The sequence below is a fragment of the Cebus imitator genome, unplaced genomic scaffold (genome assembly GCF_001604975.1).
Source record: "Cebus imitator isolate Cc_AM_T3 unplaced genomic scaffold, Cebus_imitator-1.0 Scaffold433, whole genome shotgun sequence".
NCBI lineage: Eukaryota > Metazoa > Chordata > Mammalia > Primates > Cebidae > Cebus > Cebus imitator.
This window is the reverse complement of record NW_016107748.1, coordinates 173133-189084: the sequence shown is the minus strand read 5'-3', so window position 1 is coordinate 189084 and position 15952 is coordinate 173133. Positions and strand designations below refer to the sequence as shown.

The 15952-nt window shown below is 35.8% G+C and overlaps 1 protein-coding gene across 4 annotated transcripts in view; it reads left to right on the top strand.

Moving 5' to 3' along the window:
• Positions 1-15952, top strand: part of TAFA2 (TAFA chemokine like family member 2) — a 483813-nt gene that overhangs the window by 311931 nt on the left and 155930 nt on the right. For all 4 annotated transcript variants that reach the window (XR_005197126.1, XR_001819551.2, XM_037731942.1 and 1 more), the window contains exon 2: positions 10511-10617. Coding sequence is in view for 2 of the 4 variants with exons in the window: in XM_037731942.1 (XP_037587870.1) it covers positions 10512-10617 (106 nt within the window). In the remaining 2 variants the exon portion in view is untranslated. The remainder of the gene's footprint in view (positions 1-10510; positions 10618-15952) is intronic.

Sequence of the window (15952 nt, the reverse complement as noted above, 5' to 3'; positions counted from 1 at the left end):
TCCCTTTTGACACAGAACCGCTACTATCTTTTTTAAACAATTTGCTTTTATAATTTTTGATGGTATGGTTGAAATACTGTGATGTTGGTGCTTTAGAAGGATGACTATGTGAGCAGAGGCGTTTGGATATGCAATTTTAGTTCTTCAGTTCACTTACCTCTGAGAACAATCTTTCTTGAAGGGAGGTTCCATGTTGTAATGTTTTGCTGGTAAAGCTATTTTTCTTTCTTGAATGCTTGCTGTTAACTAGCTAGTGTTGGCTGGCATATTGACCATACTGGATGGTTAAATGCATAAAATGGAGACTCCTTCAAATCTGTAGGTGTAACTACAGTGAGAATAAATGTTCTTGGACCACAAATTTTATCCTAGCAAATAACTCCTAAAGATTGTTTTTATTGTTATCACTCGTTCTTCCACTCCTTTGCTAGCATGCAGGAGAAGAAGCTGAGGTGAAGTGGATTTCTTCTGTGCCTCATTTCCCAAGAGAACAGGTATACCAGAGCAAAAGGAATAGAAGTCTTAACTAGTCCCAATGGTAATAGAGTGAAGAAATATTTAGAACTGGTGCAATTACCATAGCTTATTTGCATTAATAAAAGTCTTATTTGCATTATAAAAGTCTTATTAAAAAGAAAGAAAATATTTTATTATGAATCTTATATACAGAACCTAAGTTATGTGCAGAGCTCTCTCTCTTTTTACCATATATAATCACAAAATTAAATATAAGACTTGTGATTTAGCCATCTATAAAATGATAAATATAATTGGAAGTTTTCTTTCTTATTCTATATAATGGTGCTCTACCTAACATTTGTGAAATATAGCCATCTCCAGATCATGCAGGAGTGGAAGCTTTGTGGATTGTTTACAGATATGCAAATTAGCTGCTTGTCTTCTACCACCTGTTTCAATCCATATTGTGACAAAGTGTCATTGTGTTAAGAGGGTAGGAGAGGGTAATCCCAAATTTTCTAATTGTTAGTACTTTTGCCTGAAGTTTTTGTAGAAGAAGAGGACAAATATAAAACACGGTTTTGTGTTGTCTAGATCTCAATTGTCTAGCCCTCTCCTTTACAAACATCATCATGATTTGGTGGACACATGCATTTCCTATTAAATTGCAAAAATTATATTTATTTTCTTTTCTTTATTTTTTATTTTTACTGAACTTTGGGCTCTTGGGGTACATGTTCACATCCTGCATCCTGCAGGATTGTTGCATAGGTACATATATGCCATGGTGGTTTGCTGTCTCCATACCCCCAGTTGCCTACATCAGGCATATCTCTCAGTGTTATCCCTCCCCATCCTCCCACCCCCTGATGTACCTCCTCTTGCCTCCCCTCTACCTCCCTATCCCCTACCTACCCCAGTGACTATTGTTCCCTTCCCTGTGCCCAAGTGTTCTCATTGTTTATCACCCACCTATCAGTAAAAGCATGTGGTGTTTGGTTTTCTGTTCTTGTGTCAGTTTGCTGAGGATGATGGTTTCCAGATTCATCCATGTCTCTACGAAGGATGGGAAGTCATCGTTTTTCATGGCTGCATAGTATCCCATGGGTATATTTGCCACATTCTGTTTGTCCAGTCTATCACCGATGGGCATTTGTGTTGGTTCCATGTTTTTGCTATTGTAAACAGCGCCACAGCAAACATACATGTGCATGTGTCTTTACAACAGAATGATTTATAATCCTTTGGGTATATACCCAGTAATGGGATTGCTAGGTCAAGTGGAATTTCCATTTCTAGATCCTTGAGGAATTACCACATTGTCTCCACAATGGTTGAACTAATTTACACTCCCACCAACAGTGTAAAAGTTTTCCTTTTTCTCCACATCCTCTCCAGCATCTGTTGTCTCCAGATTTTTTAATGATTGTCATTCTAACTGGCGTGAGATGGTATCTCAATGTGGTTTTGATTTGCATTTCTCTAATAACCAATGATGATGAGAATTTTTTCATGTTTGTTGGCCTTATAAATGTCTTCTTTTGAAAAGTGTCTGTACATCTCCTTCACCAACTTTTGAATGGGTTTGTTTGTTTTCTTCTTGTAAATCTGCTTTAGTTCTTTGTAGATTCTGAATATTAGCCCTTTGTCTGATGGGTAGACTGTAAAAATTTTTTTCCATTCTGTTGGTTGCTGATTCACTCTAATGATTATTTCTTTTGCTGTGCAGAAGCTCTTAAATTTAATTAGATTCCATTTGTCTATTTTGGCTTTTATTGACATTGCTTTTGGTGTTTTAATTATGAAGTCCTTGCCTATGCCTATGTCCTGAATGGTTTTGCCTAGATTTTTTTCTAGGGTTTTTATGGAGTTAGTTCTTATGTTTAAATCTGTAATCCATCTGGAGTTAATTTTTGTATAAGGTGTAAGGAAGGGGTCCAGTTTCAGCTTCCTGCATATGGCTAGCCAGTTTTCCCAACATCAGTTATTAAATAGGGAATCTTTCCCCATTGCTTGTTTTTATCCAGTTTGTCAAAGATCAGATTGTTGTAGGTGTGTGGTGTTGCTTCTGAGGCCTCTGTTCTGTTTCATTGATCTATATCTCTGTTTTCTACCAGTACCATGCTGTTTTGATTACTGTAGCCTTGTAGTATAGTTTGAAGTCAGGTGGTGTGATGCCTCTAGCTTTTTTTTTGTTGTTGTTGTTAGGCTTGTCTTGGCTGTGTGGGCTCTCTTTTGGTTCCATATGAAGCTTGAGGTGGTTTTTTCCATTTCTGTGAAGAAGGTCAATGGTAGCTTCAATTAAGTAGCTTTAATATATTTTACATTTTAGCTTGGTTAGACTCAAATTTTTTTATGGCTTATTTTTTGATACCCTACATGTCTTGTTACAGTGGTTCATATGAAATCTCATTTTTGGTCACACTATATAATTGTACCATCTCTTCCTTATTTTTTTAATTTGGGAAGACAAACTTGAACCCTGGAGTAGATAATCAATTATATAAAACAATAAGCAATTGATAAGGACAGGAGCACTGAATTCGAAACAGAAATGCAGAGAAAGAATGTAGTTTAGGGTTAAGACTGTGAAATGGAAAGAGACATGAAATTTAAATGTGTTGGCTGCACCCTCCTCAAACTATCTACAGCCACTGAGAAAAGAGCAAAATGCCTCAACAGGGCATGTGAGAATGAAAGATATACAGTTAGCTTTATCTATATTGTGCTCATTCTTTACAACAATCCCACAAATATATAATAAGATCTATACATTCCATATGTGTGCATTGAGACTTGATGTTAAGTAAACCTGACAAATTTTCTTAACTATTATTTGTTGGAGTCCAGGATCATGTTTAGTTTTTTCTGATTTACAAGCCCATGCTCTGAGAGATGGACCTTTAAAAAGATAGTAACACCTCTGATTTTTTCACATATCTTTAAGTTCAAATTTTCCCATGATTTCTTGTTTATTCTAATGACATTTCTGTTTGTAAAAAAAATAGATGAGATTCCCATTTAATACATAGAAAAGGAGGGGAAGAGATTCACTTGTAATAATAGATGCATGGTGATACAGCTTAGCCTTGATCATTTCAGGTGTTTTTCTAGGGCTCTCATAAATCTTAAATGATTGCTTTATCTTTGCCTTACAGCATTGTTTTCTGTTTTGGATGTCATAGCTTGGCACCTTGGAATATTGTGTTTCTGGAGAAATCATTTAAATGATAATACATTTCTATTCCATATCATTTCAATCTATGGGTGGTAAAGGTATTTTCACAAATCCAGTGATTTGGCTATACGCTGCTATGCATTAAGCAATAGAAGCAATGGTGCTCCTGAGTTTGTACCCACCAGAATTGCAGTGTTGTGGGGAAATGAATAAAAGTACAAAATTTGGGTGAAGGAAGCAGATAATTGTGGTTCTTAAATGAGACTTGTGTTTGCTGCCAGGAAATCCTTAGAAACCAATGGAGATTTCTGGGCTAAATCTCTAGGGTTGGCTACTTTACTGAACAGAATCGAGCTGGATGCATTACAAAACACTGATATATCAAACTTAATGAGCATTTTAAAGCAAGTGTTTCAGTTCAGACAGTTTAGAGACTTATTGAGATTCCAAAGTCTGTGTTTTGAAGTTGTCCAAGAAAATATGACCTAATTAGGCTAATCGTATGACTAGCTTAAGAAAATACAACTATATGAACTTTTGATAATTTACAAGATAGGAAATCTAAATAGCTCACATAATGTGCCTAGTGAATGTGGCTTAAAATAACATCATGTGATGATATTTGTTATATCATGTGAAATGAAAACAAAAAAAGTAGTAATTAAAATGATTAAAATCAATCACCTCAGTTTCTGGATGATGTAACGCACAACAAACATGATTACATGTATGAGTTACATTATTATCTCCTAAATTTGTTACTATATACCTTTATGTATACAACGTACATGTGAACCTCTTGTGCTTTAATATCCATATATACCTGTTTAATCTCTATCAATATGGATAGCACCATCCACCTCAAAGGCAATTGCTATTTCAGTAATAACTAGGATATTCCATATACAGGCCTAGTATTTATCATAAAATGCTAGTCAGGTTAGACATGATTTTGGATAAAACCAGCAATGGAGTCAAACTTGTAGCCCTAGATGTCCTGTTTAGTAGGATTTTTGTATTAATCTATTAGCAAGAACAAAGAACGGTTTAGTTTTGGAGGATACATTTAATTTCTATCAAAATAAGAAAATTAAAAGCAGTAATAATAAATTATACTTGTGGAATGCTTTATATTTACAAAACTGTTACCTATTTTTTGACTTCATTTGAAAATTAGCCTTCCTAATCTACTGTTACTTTGGTATCTTTAACTCCTCTCTTTGTTTTGGCTCTGTTATCTTGTTTAAGTCTCAGTAGCCGCCACTCCATCTTTACTTCCCTTCTCTGCATGTTTCTTGAAAGAGTAATCTAGTCTTTATTTCCATTTTCTCATCTCCCACTCATTCTTCTCACTTCTGTCCCTCTACCAATATGTACTGTTCTTCACATCTCCACGTCTAGTTGTTGAATATAATGAAAGTTCTTTTTAATTAAAAGAAGTAATAAAACTTCTCTATTAAAAAACTCACCTCTTTTATTCTGATTATAAAATACACCTATTTCTTCATTCTACATCTCTTGATGTTTCAGTCTCAAGGTGATGTTCCATGTGCTACAGCAGTGACTTACCAGAAGAATCTCTGCTCTCATGGAAATTACATTTTAATGAAAAGAAGGAAAAAATAGACACTTACACAAATGTATAAAGTAGTGAATAGAATAATTTTAGATTATAATAAATAGAGGAAATACTACAGGTTATTTGGAGAGAGAGAGAGAGAAACTTCACGTGGGTCTCTCTGGACTCTGGAGGGCAGGATGGTCTGGAGGTGATCTCTATGGAGGTGATTATGAAAAGCAGACTGCTACACAAGGACAGGCGGGAGAACCTTCACGGCAGAGTGAATGTTTAGTGTAAGGTCTAGATTCAGCGTGGCAGAGGGGATAGTGTGAAGGCCAGTGTGTCTGAAGCACATGGAATGTGGGGAACAGGGATGTGAAATGAAATCAGAATGGTTGAGAGGGATGATGATGTTGGGCTTTTTCTCCAGTAAGAGATCTATATTTTATTCTCATTTCAATGAATAGGTAAATTCCAGGATTTTAAGCAAAGGATAGGGCCAGTGGGGTAATGTGATTTGATTTACATTTTATAACAATCATTCTGGTCCCTATGAGGAGAAAGGGCACGTGACTAAGCCACTGAGCATTTTGCCCTAAGAGTGGATTTCTTTTCAAGATTTGTCTGTTAAGGTTCATTCCATTGTAGCTAGTTAACACCAGGTTTGTTAGATATATAGACCAATGTACAGAATTGTCCTAAAAAGACTTAAAAATATATCTTTTCTCTTATGTGATCTCTATTTCCACAGAAGTGTCTTAGGCTCAATGGGAGTCCAGGTGGTTGGATTCTAATCCCCCATTTTATCTTTTATATACATCTCCTTTATACTATCTCCTTTATTCCCCCCCTTTTTTCCTTCCAGGTTTTTGTTTATAGACTAGCTACACTTACTTTCTGTTTTCATGGAGAAATGATTTTTCTTATAGCATAACAGTTTTTTATTTCTTGATTTTTAACAATTAAATGTACTTTTAACATTAGTGGGATGAGAAGTGTTTCAAACAATCCAAAAATCTAAACCTCAGCATACATGAGTGAAATATGTAACAGAAGAGAACAGTAGGAGAAAGTCCAGGAGATTTAATTGTCAGTCCTCCACTTTGACAGCTTTTCACTTCAACATCCTTCACTGCCAAGGTTACTGTTTCTCAATTTCCATTATGCTCCTTGCAAGCTGATGCTGCTTGGGAGCGATTTCAAGGTCTCCTCTTCTATGCGTATTTTCCTTCCGTTTCCAGTTTCTTTTCACTGTTATTGCGGTTGCAAAATTCACTTAAATTTTACCATTTTCCCAAATGAATGTGACAGTTCTAAACTGTGTTGGAGCCCAGGACCACGTTCCTTATTTCTCTGGTGGGAAATTTTATACTGAGACCTGGTGGTTAGCAAATAGAGAAAGAAGAGAATGTCGCTCCTTCTGTGCTGTCATGCATTGTAAAAAAGAAATGCACATTCAGCTTTTTCCCTTTAGGTGTTTTTCTTTGGTATTGCCCCTTTGTCAAAAATCCTTGATAGCTCTATTATGTTTCACTTTATTCAAACATGATTGTTATTTAAAAATCAGATTAAAACACATTCAAGATTGGATTTCATTTTTCTCTTTTCCTTTTCAGTTTGCTGTGTCTTGTTGCAAGTCCCCCGACTCTTTTCACTTCCTATTTGTTGTCTAAAGAGGTGACACATACTTCCTCCTCCTCATGTTGACTGCTATGCAATATATTTGGCTGTAAGGCACCACCAACGTTCAATAAGTACTTATATACCAGCTATTGAGCTGGACTTTTGGATGAGTCCTACAGATTCACAAATGTATGGAGAACAGTTTCTGTCTTTAGGAATCTTATATGAGAATAAGGGTTGACTATAAGTAGGTGGATTATAATATGGTATGGCAAGTGACTGTTGTGCAGAATGAAGGGCACTCAACATGGTCTTGAATAAATCCTATAGGAGGAATTCTAACTTGCCCCATGACTAGTGAGTAGAAGTTACCCATTTTGAAGAGTGGGTGGGAATTGAGGGAATAGCTATCATATTTCAGGTGACATGGAGGTAAGATTTAGTGGAAGCCATTGGAGAAATTATCTAGGGTTAAAAATAGACTATGAGTGTATGTAGAGAGCAAGATGGGACAAAATGACATAAAATGAGATTAGAGACATAAAGTATCAAAGCTTTAAAAACAAATTCTGCTGCAGGATTTTTATACCCTGCTAGGAACGATGGCCTTCAGTTCAGAACAGAGAAGGGAATCCATGTTAAGGTTTTAAGCAAGGACAATTTATGCTCATAGAGACATTTGGCTATAGCATAGAGAGTGAATTACATTCAGTCAACAATATTTATCAGGCACCTACTAAACACTGTAAATATAGTTGTGAAAAAGACAGACATAGGAGGGTAATTTGATGGCAGATGTCCAGTTAGGATGCTGTGGCCAGTGAGAAAATTTGGTGGTCTGAATTGCAGCGTTGCAGTAGTAATAGGTATAAAAATATACATTTAAGAGATTCTCTGGCGATAGTATTGGCTGGAACATGGTAATAAACTGGACAGGAGTGACGGTATTATGAAAAGGAGAAAATGCTGGTTCTTACAGCCTTCCAAATGTTGACCCGCATTCTCCTTTCTTTCTTTAATTTGATAGGCTGGCAACTTTGTGGGTGTTTCCGTTTCCATATGTCTAGTTATCAGTTTGACCAGCTGTCGGTTCTGTCATCCTATTGGGTGGGTACACAGTGGTATGGAAAAATGATGGGTCATTGCCCTTGTAGTAGAGGCCATGTGCTAGGGAGAAGCTCTTATCAAGAATTACGCTAAGCAGCTCTTCCTGTCAGATGAGTTTTGCTGTTCATTCTGTTATAGGACATGCAGTGCAATAAGGTTGCCGGGATTAGATGCAGAGGGGAGTCAGGATGGTTGAAAAAAATGTAGAAGGAAAGCGAGTACTCCTAACACTAATACTAAGAATGCTGAGAGAGAAAACAAAGGCAATAGAATGGGAGATTTAAAATGACATTTGGTTTACAGAGAATAAATTCCAAACCAGATTATTGTTATAGCTCAATATTTCCCTAAGAGGCTTCCTGAGGACACTAGTGTGCTGTGTTACATTGTGGAGGAGGTTTCTGGAAAATGTTTCTTAAAAAGCACATTTGGCAATATGCCTCTTGTTAAAAAAAATCTGGTTAAATTGGTTGAACTCAGAATGTTACAAATATATTTCCTCCTTTATTTTTCACTAATACTTTAATAACAATCTGTGGATCTGGTGCCTCACAGAATGAATTTAAGAAAATGCTAGTCTGACTGACTAATGATTATAGTAACAGTTAGCATTTATTGAGCATTTATTATTTGCTATGCATAGTATTAAATCTTTTACACAGACTATTTCATTTAATCTTCATACCAACAACACTGTTGGGTAGATATTATTATCTTCATCTTACTGACAGTGAAATAATCTGAATTATTAAGTAATTTGTTCAAAGTCATATAGTCAGCAGGAAGCCTGGTTTTAAAACCCAGTCTAATCTGAAAGCTCAAATACCTATCATCTTTTACATTTTCTTTGACATGTTATGAGGCTAAGGTCCACAGAGAGGCTACAGCTGTGGGTGCTACTGAAACTCCAGTCATCTCATGAATGGGACTAGCCTCCCAAACACTCAAGGATCAAACATATACAAATTACTCAATATTTTCAACTATCATAGCCAGCCATTGAATCCTTAGTACATGCTTGACAGTGGGCCAGGAATTTCACATACATTATCCCAGGTTACAGTAGAAGAAACTGCAGCAGGAGATCCAGAAATTTGCAGGAGAAACTGAAGCAGGAGATCCAAACAAAGGAAAGTCAGGTAAAGGCCACATAATTAGAATCCAGTAAAGTCTGGACTCAAACCCTGGCATCCTGACTTAAAAGTTCATGTTTTGATTTACACAATATTGCCTTCTAAACATTTGAATTACTCCCTACAACCTCCACAAGGTAAGGCCTGTTAACATACATCTATATTAAAATACATAATATATCATTTATTTTTTCATGCATTTAGTCATACATGAAAAAATCTCAAGGACCCCTCTTTGAAAATGTATAACTGCCCTTTCTACCTTTGAGTCACATTTTTGGAGATAGAATGTTCTGGAGGTAAAAATGTACAAAAATGGGTAACCTAGAAAATATAAGAGAAAAAGGAATCAGGCTACATCAGGAAGTGACCCCAGGAAATTGCTTTAAAAGCAAGACAGGCAAGAATCTGCAGTCACAATGGAGTTCAGTATAGTATCTAAATTGGAAAGGCACAGGGTGACAGACACATTTTATGTCCCTCATAAACAAATGGAGATGGACTTAATTTCATATCAGTTTTGCTTATCCCTTAGTGATTAATGTAAGAATTTTAGAATTAGACCATTCTGGGTTTCTATTTTTATTCAGTCATTACATGTGGCCCAGGCAAATTTCCAAATTTCCTCATTTACAAAATGGGGATGGATATACCTACAGGCCAAAGTTGTTTTTCAGAACAAGTGAAAAGTATGTTGTAGAAAGTGCTGGAGAAAGTAAGTTCTGAACTTTTATTATAAATATGTATTATTTTTTAATAACAGTTTTTGCTTTCCTTGTTTTTATGAATTCAACATGAAAAGGTTGATTCGGTATTTTTTTATTCTGTTTTTTCATTTTTCTCTTACTTTTGGGAATGTACACCAAGGTGGAATCTCACAATATTGTGTCGCCTGTAGCAGAGTTGTGCACATTAGGAGGATGAGGTTACTTTGCAGTAAGGAATGTAGATAGCCAGGTGATTTTTAAAAAGCACATTAATAGGTCTGAAGTGACCATATTCTGTGCGGGACTTCATCTAAGCAATTACATCTAAACTGTTACACTGTCCATTTGACTTGGCAATTGTTAGGAAAAAAGTAAAATAATAAATCATTAATTTAAAGATTATTCAAATGACCATGCCTTGGATTTTGTTAATAAATTAAATCTATGTTTATATGGAGAGAAATATGGTAATATTTCCAGACTGATTTAGAATATGGTTAAGTGGACGAACACTGACTGAGGCAGAGCTTTGCTTATTTCTTGCATCATATCAAGGTACTTTGAAAAACCTTTATTTTCTCTGATCGTCATTTGTATACAGTGAACAGCATTTTAAATATAAGAAAGACAGTTTTCAAGAGTTGAAGGGGTTAAAGTATAGAAGAGAGCTTTAAATGCAGCACAATTATAATGGAAAAGCTACGAATTTTCATATTTAGGATTTTTTTTTTTTTATTTCCAGGATGAGTAAGAGATACTTACAGAAAGCAACAAAAGGAAAACTGCTAATAATAATATTTATTGTAACCTTGTGGGGGAAAGTTGTATCCAGTGCAAACCATCATAAAGGTAAGCTTTTCTGTTTTTTTTTTCTCAATTCTTTGTGGATGATGACTGCCCTTAACACAGACTGTTATGTTTTGTGTCCATTGGTCTGTTAAATTTTAGTAGGTATAGATTCACCTCTGGCCATTTTCTTTAAGTAATAATGCAGAGTTATCTTTAAGATGGCTTTGATAGGGAAACAAAAATTTTCGGGATTACTATCATTTCTGCAAATAGTGTTCAAAGAATATGGAAATATACCTCTGCCTTTCCTTCCCTTTTTAGATAGTGATAATAAAATGTTGATTTGGCATGTAATAAAGATAAGTTTCAGATTGCACTTATCCTGGTAAAGAAAGTATCTGTAATGATATGTATCTTAATAATATGTCTAAAGGTAAATTTTCTTTCCATGTTTTTTGTGGGCCATGTTTCTTTACATCAGAGTACCACTTTGACCACCATTTGGACACTGCCCCTAGTATTATAATTCAGCAGGCTCAATTCTGCCACTCAACAGAGTGAGAATGTTTGCTCTATACATATGTGTTAAGCTTGACAGCTCACAATTACATTCTTTCTGCCTTCTTTCTTGGCCGTACGACTCAATATGATAAATAACTACTTTTCCATATGAATTAAAATGGGGCTATTTCTGAACTGTCCCTATCATAATCAAATATTCATGAGAAATCAATTTAGATTTTTCTGTAAAATGTAATTTAGTTGTCTTCCCACTATCAAGTCTAGAGACTAACAACTTAGTTTCTCATTCTATTTTTGGGTGAAGGGGGAATTAAGACTGCTTTGAATTCTGTAACACTTGTATTAGTTACACATGTCCATTTAATTAGCATTACATGGAACATTAACACCAGGGAGAGAAAATACTTGGTGTGTGGGACTGATGCTTATAAAACTAATGTCTTCCCCCTGTATTTAAAATCAGGAAGAGACATCTTGCAAAATAAAATTTTATGAAGAGTTTCTTCATATTTTGTTATCTTGTTTTCTACCTACAGTGTATTTTTGTTTGTGTGAATATGTATCCATATATTTTTCTTCTTTTTCATTAATACAACATACTGATCCACAAATCAGACTTTAAATTCTCTTTAATATTTTTTATCAGTGTGAAATTAAAAAGATGTTGAGGAGGACAGTCCCTGTGATCTCAAATGGGCAAAAACAAACCAGACAAAAGGTCAAAGTAGTATTAAATACGCATCTTTTAAAAGAGCTACAATCCATTAGGGCCAAGCCCTGCCTTGGACTTAACAAGAAAACACACCCCATCCTAATTTTTCTGATGGTCACCTTAGTGGCTCTTCCCAGCTTATGAAAGAAGAATTCGGAGGAGTGGGGAAATGATAGGAATTGTGGGCATCAGGCTGGCACAGCAAGTGTTCATGATGAATATACTTTCTCATGTCCAAAGCCAAATGGTGGGGTCTCTTAGAGGATCTCTCATAAAAACTGTTCACGATATATATTGCATATCATTGTTAAAGCGACTTTAAGACATTTAAATTGTGTTATGTTCTATGCTAACTCTGAAACTAAGATCTTTTCTCACTTCTTGCCAAGAAACTAGTCCTTGAACATAAGAAATTACACATCATGTTAGAAAACAAATCGCCAGACCTGGTACATCATAGAAGATAGAATTTTCTGTTGTTTTGCTTTTACATTTCCATGCTGCCTCTGATATTTTGGATGAAGGTTTTATGAAAGTTTTCTTTCTTCCATCTTTCTTCCTTTTGTTCCTTTTTCTTTCTTTTCTTTATATTTTCTGCACAAAATATCCTTTTTGTTTTGAGCTATTTTATGCATAAAATAATAAGTGTTGTGTATATGTAAGTTGTAGGGAATGTTTATAAAATGATTATTAGTGTGCTTACCATCCAAGAAAGGCTGGGCTGCTATCTCCCTAGGTACAAAGCCCAGACTTTGGAGACCCGTTTGGTGTATCTGGCCTGTGGAAGGATGTAGTTAAATTCTAAATGTTTAAGGTAAAAACCTAGGATCTCAACAGAGCAAAATATTCTGCTTCCCTTTCAGGAGGGGAAGGGGAATGGTTGTCTCTCTCCTGTATATAAATGAAAAGAATCCATTGTTCTCTGTCAGTCATCTATAGAAAGTTCGTCTACTAATGTATGACATTTGGCTTGGCTTTCATCAGGGTTAAGGCTTAGGGCAAGGCAGACCAGCTCGCTTTCTATTTATTGTGAGTTAATTAGTAGGAAATCAGTTTCTGATCCAGAACACCTGGGTGAGCATTCAAAATAAAAGTAATAAAGATGAATATTAGAAATTCAACAGCACTAAAGAGCATTAAAGATGTCAACTCATTTAATCTCATAACCATCTATGTGATAGATATTATTTTTAAAACCATTTTTAGAGATCAGAAACTATGACAAAGACAAGTGAAGCAATTTGTCCCAGGTTGCCCAGTTAGGAGCTGGGATTCCAATCTAGGCAGTCTTGCTCCAAATAACCATGAAATATATGTACTAGTGAATTGCTTTTTACATACACAATTTGGGATTTATTTGATTTCCCAAGTCTCTGGATTGGTGTCTCTCATGAACTCTGAAAAACTATAGGCACCATCTCTTGAAATGTAGTTTGTTCACCCACCACTGTCTCTATTAAACTAGAATCCTGGCTAGGTGCTAGGTATATGTCAGATTTTTCACTCTTTTCTCTATGTATTTCAACCTTTATTTTACATATACTTTTTTTTTTACCTTCAAGTCTCTCTGTGCTTTATTCTATTCTGGGATATTTATTCACATTTTTATTCTACCACACTAATTCTGTGTTCCCTTGGGTCTAATCTACTATTTAATGCACATATTAAGTCTTGATTTTATTTATTATATGTTACCAAAATTATGTCTTTTTTTCTTCCTAATCTGCAAACTTTTGATAGGTTTTCATTTTCATGTTTTTAAAAGTATTACTACATAACATATATTTCTATCTGATACGACTTTGTGTTTCCTTCCTAGTGACTTTCACTCATGATAATTAATTTATTTTATGGCTTTTTTTTAAAATTATAAGCTCATGTTCATCAGAATTGTATTTGTGGGAATTTTGAAGGCCTGTCATTACAATGTATTCTTTCAGAGACAATTTGCATTTGGAAGCAGAGCCAAGTCAGGAATTCTTATTTACGTGATTTATTGAAAGAGTGCTCTCAGGAGAATGAGAGCAAGCAAAGCAAGCTAGGGCAGGAGATGTAAACTAAGCACAAATAGAGTCTCAGCTGGAGAATCACCCAATCTGCTCCTATGGGGAATCTCTGAAACATGAATTGCTCCACAGAGATGGTCCCTCCTTGAGGCAAGATAGATGACCTTGTCTACCCTTGTGTCCATTAGCTACTTGCCTATTCCCCATGGTAAGGAATAGCCTCTCTAGGGAAGTGGCTCGTCTTTAGCAGAAGGTAAGTCTCTAAAGAAGGGGGCAGCTGTGGACTGTGATCAGAGAACATTCACAGCACGTGGAGGAAAGCTGCACATCCCTAAAGGATTTTGATAGTGTGCCAGAAGCAGTCTTTGTCCTCAGCTCTGTCTGTGTCTCACTGAAGGTCACTCCATCCAGGCAAAGCTTATTCAAGATTTTGGTTGGTCACAATTTCCAAGAAGACTTACTTGAAGAGGAATAGTGAGAGTACCATTAATGTAGTTGGTGCTCATGGTCTGTACACCCTACCCCCAGCCATTCTAGATTTTCCTCTCTTTTTGCTAACACTTCTGCTCATCTAGGAGGCTTTCCTAATGTTTTACTAAAAATTCTGAGCCCTGGGTTACCAATCTCTTGCTGCTTTACTTATGCATTGGTAGTTATAACTGGGCACGGGAATTCCACAAGATGCCCCAATGGATCATGGGAATATCTGATCAACGTTCTGGATTCCTACAGCATCTAGAACTTTAGAAATGGTCTTTCTTCACGGTCATCAGGGAACTTTATATTTACCCCATCAACATTGAACTCATTTTCTCTCTCTTTCTCTGTTCTGTCAATATAAGGAGCACAGACTGATAGATGATCAGGCAACAGCTGTAGCTCTGCGTTTACTGACACTGTTACTCTTTCCACTGGTAAACTGATCCCCGTTCTGGAAACAAGTTCTCCTAGACCCAAAGCATAGTATATTGGTCATTTCAACTGGATATTTCTCATGGAAAAGTTGTTTGTTTACTTAATGATTTCTGAGTAACTACATTAAGGCAAGAGAATATAGCAGTACAGAAAAGAGACAAAAATCTTTGTCTTCATGGGATGTTTATTATAGAAGTGGGAAAATAGGTAATAAGAGAAATAAATAAAATGGGATGTTTTACGATATAAATGATCTGGAAAATATATAAAGGAAGAAAATGTATAGAAAGTATTCAGGAGGGAGTATAATTTTCAATAGGCCTTTGGGTAAAATTGAAAGTTTCCAGTGGAGTCAGCCAGGGGAATATGCACGGAAAGGATGCTCCAGGCAGAGCAGCAATAGGTATGAATGCTTTCAAGCACATCCAGAGACAATTAGAAAGGAGGATGGTGTGCACAGTGAGAATATGTATGGGAAAGAGTGGTAGATAGGTCATTACAGAACAGGTCAATGTAGAAGATGAAAGACACTGAGTAAATAAATACTTCTACCAAAATAGAAGTACAATAATATCCTGCTCTCAAGAGCCACCAAATGGAGAATTGTATTACTCCATTTTCTGAACATGATGTAGGGGCACTGGAAATCCACAACATTTGGATTTGAAAACATGGGTATCTGAAAATCAGAAATTGTTGTCATCTTCTTAATAAAACCTTCTGTGCTCTGAGAACTAACAGTCCCTCACATACAAACAAATAAGTTTACTGCTCAAACTGCCACAGAAAGATGCTGCCCTGAATTCTTACAATTATATTGAGCTGGGCATTTTGTACGGGATTAAGTCAGAGTATTGTGACAGTCAGTCACAAAGAATGAGTGGTATTTCCCCCTTGAAAGCAATTACAAGAGGTACAGCTTCTGATATTGGGGATCAGAGAGGAGACATTTTAGTTTAGGACTCTAAGTTCCCAACAGAAAAATATAGTCATTAATCTTAGAAGGCTAATATGTTTTCTTGTCTTTTCTTTCTTTACACATCACATCCAAACTAAATCTCAGGAGAATGAGTCATCACTGGGTTTGGGGGTTGGAAAAGTAGTTTTATTTTGTTTGAAAGAGATACACACAGGTGAGTTATGCACACAAAAAAAGGAGCCTAAAAAAGTTAGTTTGATTAGCAAGGGTTGAATATATGTTACTCTCATTGTAATACACGCTAATTATTAGTCTGAGTGA